The sequence below is a fragment of the Heterocephalus glaber genome, unplaced genomic scaffold (genome assembly GCF_053883595.1).
Source record: "Heterocephalus glaber isolate CG9 unplaced genomic scaffold, H.glaber_assembly_v1.0 deba00001472, whole genome shotgun sequence".
Lineage (NCBI taxonomy): Eukaryota > Metazoa > Chordata > Mammalia > Rodentia > Bathyergidae > Heterocephalus > Heterocephalus glaber.
Window position 1 is genome coordinate 12,876,930 of NW_028258315.1, and position 14,354 is coordinate 12,891,283.

Sequence of the window (14,354 nt, forward strand, 5' to 3'; positions counted from 1 at the left end):
ATTTTAAATTTGGATCTCACAAGGCTCCTCGGGCCTTGCACAAGTTGTTTAGACTCTTTGTCTTGGTTCTAATTTAGATACAAAGCCATAGAATTCACCTCCCACAGATGTGTATTGATATCACCAAGGTATTAATTAGTTCGAGTTTGGATTTTGTCATTTTCTGAATCCTGAATGGTTGCCTTGGATAATTCTTTACAGCAAATCCTAGGCATTTTCTGACTTCACCCTCAGTGTTTTTGTTTTTGTTTTTGTTTCACCCTCAGAGTTTTGACTGTTCTGTTACTCAACCCCAAGGCTCTGTGGCACATAAGGGTTTGTACGTTGCTGAGGCAGAGATGGGTTTTGTGCTGAGCACAAGCTGGGTTGAAGGCATTCTGAGCACCTGGTTCCCAGGGCTCTGCAGCCACTATGTTGTCTTTTGATTTTGTTTTGTTTTTGGTTTTGGTACCAGAGATCGAACTCAGGACCTTGTGCTTGCGAGGCAGGTGCGGCACCACTGAGCTAAATCGCCGGGCCTCACTGTGTTGTCTTTGAACTGAGTTGAAGTCTACTGTGGACCTATTGTAAATGTTGGCCAAGTAATGTGCCACAACACACAGTCATTTTGTGTAATATTTAGTGGGCTGACACTTCTGTCTTTATTGAAAGCAGGGAGGAAACCACCTTACTGCACCAAGGATGTGTTCCCAGCCTTTAGAAACCATTTGTTTTTTCAAGTCTGTGCCAATATTTGGCCCTTGTGATTTTATACTCTGAGGTACCATTGTAAAATTTGGGATGTGTGAGGTATCTGGGTTTCTGTTGTGAATGCAAAGGGGCACTTAAAAGACGGGAGTGTGTACCTCTTGACATGTAAATACCCAGAAGTGGAGTCACCTCCTGGATCTTGTTTTTTTAACATAGTAAATTTTTAATTAATACAGTATTCTGGATACAAGTAGAATACAACTAGCTATCAACTGTATTTACCTCAGAAATCTATGATAGTATGGGTTGAGATAAACAAAGATTTATGATAGACATTTCACTATTCACATTTTAGTCAGTGCTAACCAGAAGTAGAAGCAATTATTTTAGGCAAAGATTTTCAATAAAATTGTAGAACTAATCTTTCAGGTAAATGAATGAAAAATATGACCTGTCTACATTTAACATCAATTGGGACAAGTCGAACATGAAGAACTTTTACAAAGACTAAGCATCAAATGTTTTGGGCCACCTTAAATTTTATTTTGCTTATATGTGTTTCTATTAACATTCACATACAAACTCTTTTGGGTAAAAGTATTAACATGGAACTTTCAGCTTGGAGATCTTGCCAGCTATACTTACAGTAGTGTATAAGGAATTAATACTTCAGAACAATTCCAAGCTAATACTTAATTGGCTACAAACTTTATAGTTTTCTGGTCCCTGAAAATTTGGTAGGGCCAAATGATGTATTAACTGAAAGTAGCGTTAAACAAAACAAAACAAAAACCATAACCTGATAATGGACAAAAAAAACTATATAGGTTCTCATACAAAATCTAAAATTTCACCCTGTAAAAAATGATTACATCCTTCAGGCTTGCTATATGCACCCATATAATCAAAAGAAACCAACAGGAAATTCAACATTTTAACAAGCTAGTAACTATTAACTGTAAGCATATAGTGAAATTCTGGAAGACATACTACCATACTTTGAGAAATACTACTAATAGATAAGCATGTGTTGAAGGCAGTTTATAAGTAAAACATTACAAATTTTGTTTATGCATACAACTTATAAAATAGAAAGAAAAGTTACTATTTTTTCAATAATATAGCATCACACTAACACTATATATTTAAGACAAAGCTTCTACACACACGTCCACTCTACCTCCAAAGCAGCATATGCCTCTTAGATCTTCTCATTTGCTATCTAACATATGCCAATCATGGTTTCAGGGATCTGTACCAATCTGAGCAGGCTAAAACAATCATCCTTATTTATGAGACAAAATTAACCAGTTTCAGGAAACTAATGTTTCATAATCAGTAAAGAAACAGTATTAACCAATCAGGATGGAAAACTCTCCTAAGGATATGACAGAATCCTAACAGAATGGATTATGACCTTAGATAAAGAAAATGTGGATATGAGGAGCCTGGAAAAACACATCTAAATATATATACTAAATGATATATATCAAATCATTCGTAACTACCAGAAACACAAATGTGAATTTTTTTCTTTATTGGTTCTACTAAAAGCTGTGGTCACATGTTTACTGGTGGTACAATCACTACCCAAATAGGGAGCAATCTGAATCATGAATTTCAAAAACCTAGAAAGATTGTATATCTAACCTTATTTTTGTATTCTGAAAATAGTGCTGTGAAATCCAATTATTTTCCTAGTTTCTTGGATCTTTCATCTTAGGTAATTAAATTTAAACATGGTTGCCTGCAAATTCTTTCCTAGAGAAAAGCAAAACACATTTTGGTTATGTTTTGCTGGTCTCCTCATGTATGTGCTTTATCAATTGGCACCTCCTGGATCTTGCAGCAGTTCCCGTACAGTTTTCCATCACGACTGCTTACATATTTGCTATTTACTATCTATTTACATACCTACCAACAATGGACGGGCATTTACAAGTGACTCCTCCAGCTTTGTTCTTTATGCTAGTTATCACCTTGACTATTCGGGGTTTTTATTGTGTGGTTCTATATAAATTTTTAGGATTTTTCCTACAGCTATGAAAATGACATTGGAATTTTGATAGGAAGTGCATCTTTTACACATCCTTGCCAACAGTTGTTCTTTTGTCTTTCTAATGTTACTTTGACAGATGTGAGGTGATACCTCATTGTGATTTTAATTTGCATTTCCCAATGATTAGTGATGTTGAGCATTTTTTCATATTCATGGTGGCCATTTGGATGTCTTCTTTTAGGAATGTGTATTCAGGTCCCATGTCCATTATTTAATTGATTCTTTTCTTTCTGTAGAGTTGTTTGAATTCCTTATGTAATGATGGTATTGACCTCTTAGCAGATGAGTGGTTTGCAAGCATTTTCTCCCAACCTATAGATTGTCACTTCACTCTGCTTGTAGCTTCATTATTACACAGAAGCACTGTATTTTAGTGTAATCCCCTTTATCTATTTTTTTCTTTTGTTGCTTGTGTTTGGGGAGTCAAATATAAAAATTCATTGCCCGGAATAATGTCATATGGCTTTTCTTATGTGCTTTTTTTCCCCTAGTAGTTTCATAGTTTCAGGGGTAGGTTTTAAGTAACTAATCCAGTTTGAACTGATTTTTGTACATGAAATGAATAAGGGTCCAGTTTCATTTTTCTACATGTGGATACTCACTATTTCCTACCCTTTTTTTTTTTTTGGTACCAGGGATCGATCTTGGGACCTTGTGCTTTCGAGGCAGGTGGCGGAACCACTGAGCTAAAGCCCCAGCCCTCTTACACTGTTTTTTGAAGAGACTGTCTTTTCCCCATTGTGCCAAAGGTTGGCACCTTTGTCAGTAATCAGTTGGCCATAGATGTGTGGATACATTTCTGGGCTCTATTCGGTTCCATTGGCCAATGCATGCTTTTTTATGCCTACACCATGCTGTTTTCATTACTATTCATGTGTAGTTTATTTTGAAGCCAGGTAGTGCTTCCAGCTTTATTCTTTTTGTTCATGATCACCTTGGCTATTCAAGGTTTTTTGTGGTTCTATGAATTTTGGGATTGCTTTTTTCTTTTTCTATGGAAAATGATATTGGAATTTTTATAGAGATTACATTGTAGTATGGACTTTTAAACAATATTAATTCATCCAATGCATGAACATGGGATATCTTTCCATTTGTGTCCAAATGTGTGTGTGTGTGTATTTGTGTGTGTGTGTGTGTGTGTGTTTCCATTACAAGTTTGGCAATTCAATCACAAAATACATTTTAAAATCATGCCTTCCATACCCATTAAATTAAAAATTTATTTTTGAGACAGTATATCACTATGTATTTCAAGCTGGCCTTAAACTTGCAGTGATCCTCCTGCCTCAGGCTCCCAAGTGCTGGGATTACGGAGTGGGCCATCACACCAGGAAATTATTTATATCATATAAATTCTAACCAACTGCTTCTCTAAACTCCCTTAGTCACCAATAGTGAGTTGACGACAGTACAGAAGGGAGCACAAAATTGAAGATACCAAATTTGTCAGAATCTGGATTTTACTTTGGATATTGCCTAAGAAATCTGAAACTCAATATAGTTGTGTGTTCCTTTCACTAACTTACAGCTCCTAACTCTGCTATATTTGGTCCTTCCATTTAGGTTTTATTTCCAGGGACCTTGTGGGACAACTCTTCCTGAAGCCCTTGCTCGTCATGAAACTGAAACTATTTAAGTATCCTGGGAAAGGAAGAAAACCCAATATAACAAAGAACCAGGCCACAAACAGAAGAAATAGTCCATCCATTGTGAGCTGAATACTGGAAGATCTAAAAATGTCCTCTGATTCCTTGACTGGACTCCAACTATCGCTAAGTGATTGGGCTTGGAAGAAATATAAAGTTAATGCACGCTTGGTGTGAACTGAAATGTAAGTGTCTTACATTTGTGTTTCCCTCCCATTTATTGGGAGGGAAAAATTTGTAATGAGATTGTCTTTAAAACATTACTTATCTTGATGTATTTTTCTCTTTGGAAAAGATAGGAGGGTAAAACCCTGGTATTAAGTGTTGATGGAAAATGAGATCACTGTCTACAGTAGGGAATTTATTATATAAAGATGTTACCAAGAGATGTCTTTTTTGGGGCCCTTTTATCAGTATTTACTTTGTTTGGCTGTCTTACCTCCAAGAACATACAGTAATTTACAACAAGAACTCTTGGAAGGAAGGCAAGAAGGAAGGAAGGGAGGGAGGGAAGGAGGGAGGAAAGGAGGGAAAAGTAACAAGACAGAAGCCAGGATGAGAAAAAAGAACAATGCAGATATGTGGATAACCCAAGGATCAGCCCAGATATGTCAAACTCTGAACTGCATTTGGAAGCCATCATTTTAATAAACCCAAAGGCCCTTTTTGGGGGGGAAGAGGGAGGTTCATATTCTGTGGGGAATCAGCCAGGTGCCCTGAGGGCTTGATTCACACTTAAGTGGGTGGGTCAAGGTTTATGCGCTATGGTGAAGCTTTCTAAGGCTCACAGTGCAGCTCTTGAACATACGAACCATCAAGCACTTTCAGCAGGCTCCTGCAGGCTCCGTTCCTGGGCTTCTCCAAGTCGACTACAAACACTGCCCTGGTGTAGACGGTGGACAGCAGCATGCTGTCCCAGGGACTCCGGGTACGGTTCTGATTTGTAGTTTCTATCTGACCATGACCCAGAAGTTACAGACTTGTTTCAGTACCAGCAGTTTTGTTTTGTGTTTTGTCATTACTGTTTGTATTTAGTTTTGTTGTTTTTAGAGTGGGGATTGCTTCTAAATCTTTCATACAAAATATGTATGAGAATTATTGGAGTATTTATTGACTCATTTGATAAATGATAAGCAAGACCTGGGAGTCATCCTGAAGCCCCCAGGACGGTTGAACTAGTGTAATGTGGGTGCTATAGTACTAAAGATTTGAGTAAGATTCAGAGAAAAGTGCAGTTGGAGATTGGCAGAGTGGCAGTGGGATGGGTGAATGTTGAGGTGCTTGAACTCAGCCTGAGTGGAGGGTTTGGAAGTGTTAATAGGAGCTCTACACGGCAGCGTGCACATCAGTGGATGCAACAGCGCTTACAAGTGCACAGTGTGAAACAGCCTGATGTGTGCAGAGAAACGACAGATCATCTAGCACTATATAATGGGGGGGGGATGGTATCACAGAGAATATACTTTGGGGGAATCACACACTCACACACACACAAGGGCCATTCGATAAGGCGGCACTCACTCTTCCCACAGATAGTATTTAGCATTGGCGACGAGGCAGGGCAGTCGCTGTTCAAGATCACGGGGACCCGGCCGGGACAAGGACCCCGCACAGGCCACAGAGCGTCCGCGATAACCGAGTCGGACAGCAAGGAGGGCACAGGAACAGACACGGTCGCCGGCACACGTCTGATGCCAAGGACTCCGGCCGGGCTCCGTCCCTCGTGGGTGACAGCAGAGCTGACGGGCATCGGTGGCTTCTTCCTGGGAGACTCGGAGCGTGGGGTGGATGGCGCCGAACCCACAAACGCTGACCAACTGGACCGACCACGCGGAACCCGACGCTAGCTCTCCGGGCTGCGGGCCGCGCGACAACGCTCTCTGGGCGGGCCAGGCGGGGGAGGCCAGGCCACGCCGTCCGAGGCCACGCCCCTGCGCCTCTGCGCACGCGCCGCCGCCTGAACCTGCAGGTGGCGTGGACTTCCGAACCTGCAGGTGGCGATGAAATCCAGTGGCGCTAGCTCGTTCAGGTCGCGTTCTGCTTACAACTGCTTCCGGGTCAGAGGTCAGACGTTCCAGCGCCGCGTAAATCATGGTGCAGCTCCGGCCACGCGCTTCCCGAGCCCCCGCGTCGGCGGAGGCGATGGTAGACGAGGGCCAGCCGGCCTCGGAGGAGGAGGAGGAGGAGGAGGCGGAGCACGGCCTGCTGCTCGGGCAGCCCAGCAGCGGCGCGGCCGCGGAGCCTCTGGAGGAAGACGAGGAAGGGGACGATGAGTTGGACGATGAGGCTCCGGAGGAGCTGACTTTCGCCAGCGCCCAGGCGGAAGCGAGAGAAGAGGAGCGGCGAGTGCGCGAGACCCTACTCAGGTTCGGAGCCCGCGGCCGGCGGGGAGAGCCGCCCGCTCCGGAGCCGCCGGGCCTCCTTCGCTGACCTGTCACCCCCCTCCAGGGACAAGACGCTCCTGAAGGAGAAGAGGAAGCGACGCGAGGAGCTGTTCATCGAACAGAAGGTTAGAGGGTAGGGGCGCTTCCGTTTGAAACTACCCGGCCCGGGTTAGAAGGCCCATGTTTGATGCATTTTGGGCGAGGACACTCGTGGGGGAAAGTCACGAATGTTTAAAAAGGATGCCCGCGCGCCTTGCTGTCGACCCATTGAAAATGAGAGCAGAGCTGTGAATTTGGAGTCAAGAGTTAGGGTCCCAGCTTTGACACTCAGCAAGCTGTGATACATTAAGCTTCGCAGAAGTGGGGTGTTTATTTGATCTGAAACTAGGTTGCTGTGAGAAATACGATGATCTGTAAAGGTAAGCGTTGTACAAACACGGGTCTGACTGCTTTGCTGACTGAGGCTTGGCACACTTGCCACGGGGCCCTGACTTCCTAACCTGACCTGAGAGCGGGAAACCTGTGGATACCCCGGTTTTCACTCAGGCTTCCAGAGAATAAGGAAGAGGTTCTGAGTTGTAAGCCCAGTCTTACCCCCAGCCTAGAGATAGCGGGGGCAGTGTTTAGCTTAATTCATTGATTTGCGTAAAATGCACTGTCCTGTAAAAGCAGTAATTTAAGAAGTAACTCCAGATCCATCTTCATGTGCATCGTTTTTTTGTGATAGGATCGCCATATGTAGTTGAAGCTGGTCTTGAATTCTCACCGATCCTCTTGCCTCAGCCTCCCAAGTACTAGGATTTCAGGCTGGGATTACAAGCATCCTTTTACATCACTTTTAACTTACTTTTAAATGTCTTTATTCTCAAAGAAAAGAAAACTGCTTCCAGACACTATTCTAGCGCAGTTAACTACGGCTTCACAGACTGAGTAAGTAACGAATCCTCTTGTATTTCTTGCTTACATGTAGCCATATTTGAATTACAGACTAGTACATTTATTTGAACCCATTTAATGGAGGAAAACACAGAGCCTTAATTAAACAGCTACACCGTGGTATTTGAAATATGGAGGACAATGGTCCACTTCTTTTGTTCGTTCCCATAGGTTCTTTCTGTTAAATATTTTGAGCACTTGTGCTTACAGCAGCTTAGAGTGCAGAGAATGAGTGTTTTAAGAGTTACCACTGCCAGGGATGTAGCTCAGTGGTGCCACCGCCTGCCTCGTAAGCCCAAGGTTCCAAGTTCGATCCTCAGTACCAAAAAAAAAGTTACCACTTAGTGGAATGGCATTTATCCACAGGCTTCTAAAACCCAACTTTTTCATTTGCCTTACCTGCCACCAACCTCCTGTGCTCCCCATTTCATTTAGCAGCTTTGCCACACACTGAATGTTTAAAGCCAAGGGGCTACGGTTGTCCTCTTCCTGCTGTATCACATGGAAATCGGTAAATTCCTACTGAATTTGGTCTTCTAAATATTTGGGTTTTTTTCTGCTGACCTCTTTACTTCTTTCAGTTCAGAAGTTTAGCCCCCTTTTACCTAGGCCAGTGGGTCTCAAATTTTCAGTAAAAGAATGTTTTCAGAATTATTCAGATCTTGAATACTTTAAATTACAGCAGACCTGATTGACAAATTCTCTTTCACCTTTAAAACCAAGTTCAGGGGTCATCTCTTGCGTTCCACTTGCCCCTCCCATCACTTCCACCTTTGAGCCTTTCCTGTGTGCAGCTTTATCAGTTGACATCTGTCTCTTTTGAGACTGACCTTGTCTTCATCCTTGTCCCTTAGTCTTTTGTGTTTTCTCCAAGTATGAGACAGGCCTGCCATTTACTTGAGTTTGAATACTGCGTTCCGTAACTCATTCTTAAGTCTTTTAAATTCTAAGAAGATACAGTATTCTGATCCTAAAGTACTGGTTTGTTCACTGAGAGCTGGTGGCAGTGACTTGCTTTCTGAAACTGATGAACCAGAGTAAAAAATTGAGGATGGTGGCAATGAAATGTGGCAAATTGTTCGTAAACTACATGAATTGCATAACATTTTGAGTAATCTTTGCTGCCCTTCCAATTAATGGTTTTTAATTTTTGCCTTAGCATAAAGAAATCACCAGGAAAGTTGAAAGAAGGTATGAACGGTTCTCATTTAAACAATTTCTCATTTAGTGTCAAGTGCCTTTATAGATACTTTCAGTTAAATGTTACTAGTCCTTCTTAGCCTCAGCCTGTCCCCCATGTTTCTTACAAGTAAAACCTGCATCCATATTGGCGGGGAGTGGATATTTAAAGTGAATTCCAGTAAATGTTTCTGATTTCCTTTTTCTGATTTATTTTTATGTAAATGCTAATTAGAAATCAAACTCATTTTTTTAGTGAATTTACAAAAGAAAAGTGAAGAATGTGAAAAAGGAAGTAACACCAAGAAAGTTAAAGTACAAAAAGTACAGTCTGTCAGGTAACGACCCCCGCCACACATGGGAGGTATAGGTGACCTTTAACATGTTGCAGCAAATAATTGCAATTCAGATGGGATACTCTGTAAAAAAAAAAATGTTTTGATAATTATACATTTACATGCTGCAGTAACATGTTAGCCTACTTACAAAATAGCCTTGTAACTGGTATTCATTAACTGTGCATAAACAGAATGAGAATTCCATTTTTTATTATTGTTTATGAGATAGCAAAAAGAAATGTTATTTTCAAAGCACACATTTAGGGGCTGAGGATGTAGCTCAGTGGTGGAGCCCTTGGGCCAGCACATTCAGGACATGAGTTCAATCCTCAGCACTACAAAAACCTAAACCTGGGCTGGGGAATGCAGCTCTGTGACAGAGCACTTGCTCATTAGCATGTGTGAGACCCTGGTTCTATCCACAGCTACCAGAGAAAAACTTCAAGCTGCAAATGAAAGTAAGCATGTGTCATCCTCATTTATTGTCACCTTTTGTACTGATCAACAGCCAGAAAAGCTACGTTGCTCTAAGGCTGAAAGACCAGGATCTGAGGGATTCGAGGCAGCAAGCAGCCAAAGCTTTCATACATGATTCCTTGTATGGTCCGGGAACCAAGAGAACTACTGGTAATTCCTAATGGACTGTTTTTCTCATTCCTTTTATTGGAAACAAAACAAAAATAACAGATAGTTTTCTTTTAGTAAATAAGTTCCTGTCTCTTGACAACAAGAGGTCACCAGTGAAAAAGGCTGCAGCCCAGTTTTTGAATAATGCTTGGGGTGAGATTCAGCTTTATTCTTTTGGCTTTGATAATTTAGTTCATAATTATAATTACTTATTTTACTGTATCTTCTCATATAAAGTAAGAATTTCATGGAAACTGAATTTCATTGAGTTTGATGGTTTTTTAGTTTTAATTAATATTTAATATTCTTACTCCATAAAACTTTCTTTTCTAGGAGTCCAGAGAAAACAAAATGCGAAGCGGTTTAAAAGGCGATGGATGGTCAGAAAGGATGAAAACTTCTAAGAAGTAAATTAAAGCTACATGAAAAAAATCTGTACTTTGTAAAGAATTTAAAATTATTTTACTTAGAAAACTAATCTCTAAAAGGCTCATCATTTCCAAACCCCATAAATCTAGGGAAGTACTTGGCTCCATTTCATCTTTCTGGAGTACAGCGATGCCTTGTAATCTTTGGGGGTCCTGAAAGAAGGCAGTATAAAAGGAATTGTTTTCCTTTTCATCCATTTAACTGAACCATAGGCCGTACCCACTTCAGTAAGGATAACTCCTAATCTCCCAGATGCCGTGTGTGGCAGGGAAGACAGGAGTGTAGATGCTGAGAAGTGGTTGTGGAAGAGTACAAAATCTTAAATGTAGGTAAGAAGTACAGTGGACCCTCGAGTTACCACCAGCCTGACCTGACACAGACAACTTCGGTTACAACTGGCATTATAGTTTTAACTTATGGCCAAAGATTTGAGTTATGACTTGAATAGTGGCCGCTTGCACTTCCAGACAGTCTCAGATACAGATTTTTCTGGAAGGAACATTATTACTACACGCTTTCCTGTGCGGGGTTGAGAAACCCTGGCCCAGTGTCTCTAAAGACACTGAGATCAGCCTGGAACAGGAAAGACTTCATGAAGGCTGTGTAGAGGAGCTTGATCCTTCAACTGAATTGACCAACTTGAGTTACAAGCAGCCCTCATGAACAAACTGAGTTTATAAGCCAAGGGTCAACTGTATCTGTTACTCTTAGAGAAGACTCAAGCCTCAATGGAGAAAATACAATCAATACCTTTACCAAACCAAAGAATGAGTTTAATTTGTGGAACAATCTGTCCAAATTTTAATGTTTAGGATTTGCTTGATTGGCAGATCTCACATAGCATGTGATATGGAAATAAAGAAGTTAACTTTTTCTGTATCACACAGTATCAGATTTGACCCTAATCCAAGGAGGCCAGTATTCCGGAGGCAGCATTAGGTTGCAGAACTCGGACTGATGGTTAAAACCATCAATATTAATTGCTTTGATTTTATCTTAAGCCATAATTATACAAATAACCTATTATATAAATTCAAATGACACTAAAATCTGTAGAAGTAAATTTTTAATGGCTGGTTAATTATATCACTACATTTTTATTGCAATATAGTACTCATTTAAGCACTTAAAAATGGAAGGTGTACAAAGATTAAATTAAGACACGGTAAATTACTAAATATTTGGTTTTTATATAAATAAAGGTCATAACCACACTGTTGACATGTAATACTGTTATAATACAACAGTTAAACTTGTGAGTCTACAACAGAAGTCATCTGTAGTTAAACAGGAAACAAAGTTGAAAAAGACCATGTTAAAACAAAACTACTGGGACTAACAGGTGGGGATTGTAAGTAGCAACAAACATATTCACTCAGCTCCTGAGTATTTCAAGTTTTACAGTACACATTAAAAATGATTTTTTTCCATCAACACTATAAATTCAAACTGTCCAATATTTACGCATTTTGCAAGTTACACTGATTGAATGCTTATATGGGAGTAGGGGTCGGAACATCTCCCAGTTTGAAGTTTACATTACCCACATGCTAACACAAACACAACTTGTTCCATGTCCTATCCCCTCTCCCCCCCCCCAAAGAAGGCAGGAGTTTTTGGTTTCTTTTAGGTAACTGTTTTAAAGGATTTCTGATGATCAATTTGAATGTCTGAAATTCAGTAATTTTTAACTCTTAGACAACTAAGAGGTTAAAGATGGAAAATAATTTCTCCTAACACTAAGTTAGAAAATCATCTGCATCATGCTGTAAACTAGGAAGCAATGTAAAGCGACAAAAACCTGTCCCCAGTACATAATTTAAAAAAATCTAAATTTCAAATCTGCAGAGCTGGTCTACTTCCATGTTGACTAAATGCCACAATATAGTGTGAGCTCTTGAAATGCATAGCTAATGTAGGTAGTCTTCCACTGTGGCGAATGCACAGGATCCAATTCCAGATCGAGCCATCAGTCCTAGACATTGTGTGGCCTGTCCCATTGCTAGGGCAAGAGGAGGTTGCTTTGGCAGATTGTGGGTTTCTGAGGAAAAGGGATTAAAAAATGGAAATAGCAATTAGCAAGATATTTTTTTAAAAACATCTTTCAATCAGGAAAATACCAAATTTCTTACACAATTATCAGTGCCAGTATGGCTCATAACTATCTTGCTAGCAAAGGCAGACTGATGCCTTGGACATTCTGAAAAAGTGGTACGGCCAATGGGTACCCAACTATAAGAAAAATGCTTGTAGGATTTAACACATCAGACACTGAAAAACTTCCCTATTACCGCTGATGGAACGGGGAGAAGGGAATATATGTCTAGTATTCCCCTCTACTTCACCGAGATCAGCTGACTAACAAAAAAAAGGCACCAGGTTTTCATTAAATTTCCACTGATTGATTCTTTCCACCTCGGTAAATGAAACCCAACTAAGGCCAACTTCCACGTGCACTGGTGAGACATTAGGAGCAAGTGATGGTGGCGGGCAGAGAACACAGCAAAGCCACCTTACGGTTTTGGAGGGGTTAACTTAGAACTGATGGTACAGACATAAAATTGCCAAGTTTTTAAAGTTCTACATGCCAGTAATTTATCATCAGCTGTAGTGGAAATGGCAATGACTACAATCCCTTGCCAGGACGGAAAAAAACTCATGGTAATAGTTCAATTAATGGTGGTGTAATTGAGAGGCTAGCAAGTTTTTTTTTGCGTGACAACCACGTCCAAACTGTATAAGGATTCACAGTACAATAACCAATCAGTCCTTCATAGGCACCGTTGACAAGATAAGGCAAGAACGATGACACATGGCTGGGAAGGCTCTGTATGGCTGAACTCTACCCTCGCTCAGAATTCACAATATGGTGGTAGAAAGAAAGGAAAATCCCAAAAGAATGAAGCAAAAAGTTAAAAAGAAACAAGCTGAAGACTTACAGATACAAGGGAAAGTAAAACAGGATTAAGAATGAAAGGTACAGACTGATGAGAAAGTATGGTTTAAAAAGTGGTCTGTACTAGGTGGGGACTTAGCTTAGGAGGACAGTGCCTGCCTGGCAAGCCTGAGGTCCCAACTTCGATCCCTGGTACCAAAAAAAAAAAAGGGGGGGCGTCCTGTAGGTTAAGATTATTAAAATACTAACTTGTAAATGCTGAAAAAAATTTTAATCTAGAAGGTTCACAGGAAAACAACCAACCTTGGTCCAAGAAGGGAGAGGTTCACTATCGCAGCCTTTCTTTGGCTCCTGGAGACTTGTGGTTATAAAGCATCTTTAAACTTTTTGGACACAGGAAACGTGTAACATTTACGTACAATTATAAATTATACACCACACACAGCTGAACTAATACATAATATTTATAAGTAGGCACATATATCCATAGCAATTTATAATCTTGCTATTTTATAATATACATTTAATATAAGCACTATTTATAGCTGAACCTCTGCAATACAGCACAATGTGTAAGAGTATGTGTATCCCGGATACACATACTCCCCTAGGTCCTAATTCCTTTGAGGACCCACCTCCCAAAAAAACTGTCACAAAACTGGCCACTTAAAATTCTTTCCAAGTTTATTACCTAGCAATTATGTCTTCATGACTACCACAGTTCTGTAATTTTAAAAACATAGTAAAACCACAGTTTCCCCTACAATCCCAGTAGTTCTTTTATTTTTACCAGTACAGCTAAATGGATTTTGTATATCCAAAGGAAATATAAGACATTAACCAAAGAAAATTCATATTTATTATATGCAAATTCTAATTTAAGAAAACTATGATACAAAGGACACAGGAATTATTTGCAAATGTATTAGTCCTTAACAAACAATGAATTGATGAACTTAAGAGCAAAGAAACAGCTTAAGGCTAAATATGAATACTTCTCACTGCTTCCTTCATATTCCTGCCATGGGGGTCGTGGCCCTCATTACGTGTCCCTAAAGGGACACTTAGACAGGAGACTAGGAATCTACTCTGACACTGCCCTAGTTTTCCTGAAATAGTCTGAAACACGTGACTAAAAGCTCCCAAACCTAACAGTGCCAAATAGCA

At 40.3% G+C, this 14,354-nt stretch overlaps 3 protein-coding genes across 15 annotated transcripts in view; 2 read left to right on the plus strand and 1 right to left on the minus strand.

The window, feature by feature from the left end:
- The window catches only part of Sirt5 (sirtuin 5), a 27,154-nt gene extending 22,357 nt beyond the window's left edge, over positions 1-4,797 (plus strand). For 11 of the 12 annotated variants that reach the window (XM_004847665.4, XM_087181074.1, XM_087181077.1 and 8 more), the window contains one exon: positions 4,316-4,784. In XM_004847665.4, the coding sequence (XP_004847722.1) occupies positions 4,316-4,388 (73 nt within the window). In that variant the 3' untranslated portion in view covers positions 4,389-4,784. Of the gene's footprint in view, positions 1-4,315 lie in introns of all 12 variants that reach the window. The other variant, NM_001310253.1, reaches the window with a different exon arrangement.
- A 1,639-nt stretch (positions 4,798-6,436) lies between these two features.
- On the plus strand, positions 6,437-10,336 carry Nol7 (nucleolar protein 7). The gene is given in 9 exon segments (XM_004847664.4): positions 6,437-6,764; positions 6,847-6,907; positions 7,654-7,712; positions 8,878-8,909; positions 9,154-9,235; positions 9,744-9,862; positions 9,938-10,015; positions 10,196-10,248; positions 10,250-10,336. Coding segments are annotated over 9 exon segments (783 nt in total). The 5' UTR covers positions 6,437-6,489; the 3' UTR covers positions 10,274-10,336.
- Positions 10,337-11,340: 1,004 nt separating this feature from the next.
- The window catches only part of Ranbp9 (RAN binding protein 9), an 83,331-nt gene continuing 80,317 nt past the window's right edge, over positions 11,341-14,354 (minus strand). The window contains exons 14-15 of one of the 2 annotated variants that reach the window (XR_015439315.1): positions 13,491-13,570; positions 11,341-12,332 (exon numbers count right to left, since the gene is read on the minus strand). Coding sequence is in view for 1 of the 2 variants with exons in the window: in XM_087181783.1 (XP_087037909.1) it covers positions 12,202-12,332 (131 nt within the window). In the remaining variant the exon portion in view is untranslated. The remainder of the gene's footprint in view (positions 12,333-13,490; positions 13,571-14,354) is intronic. The other variant, XM_087181783.1, reaches the window with a different exon arrangement.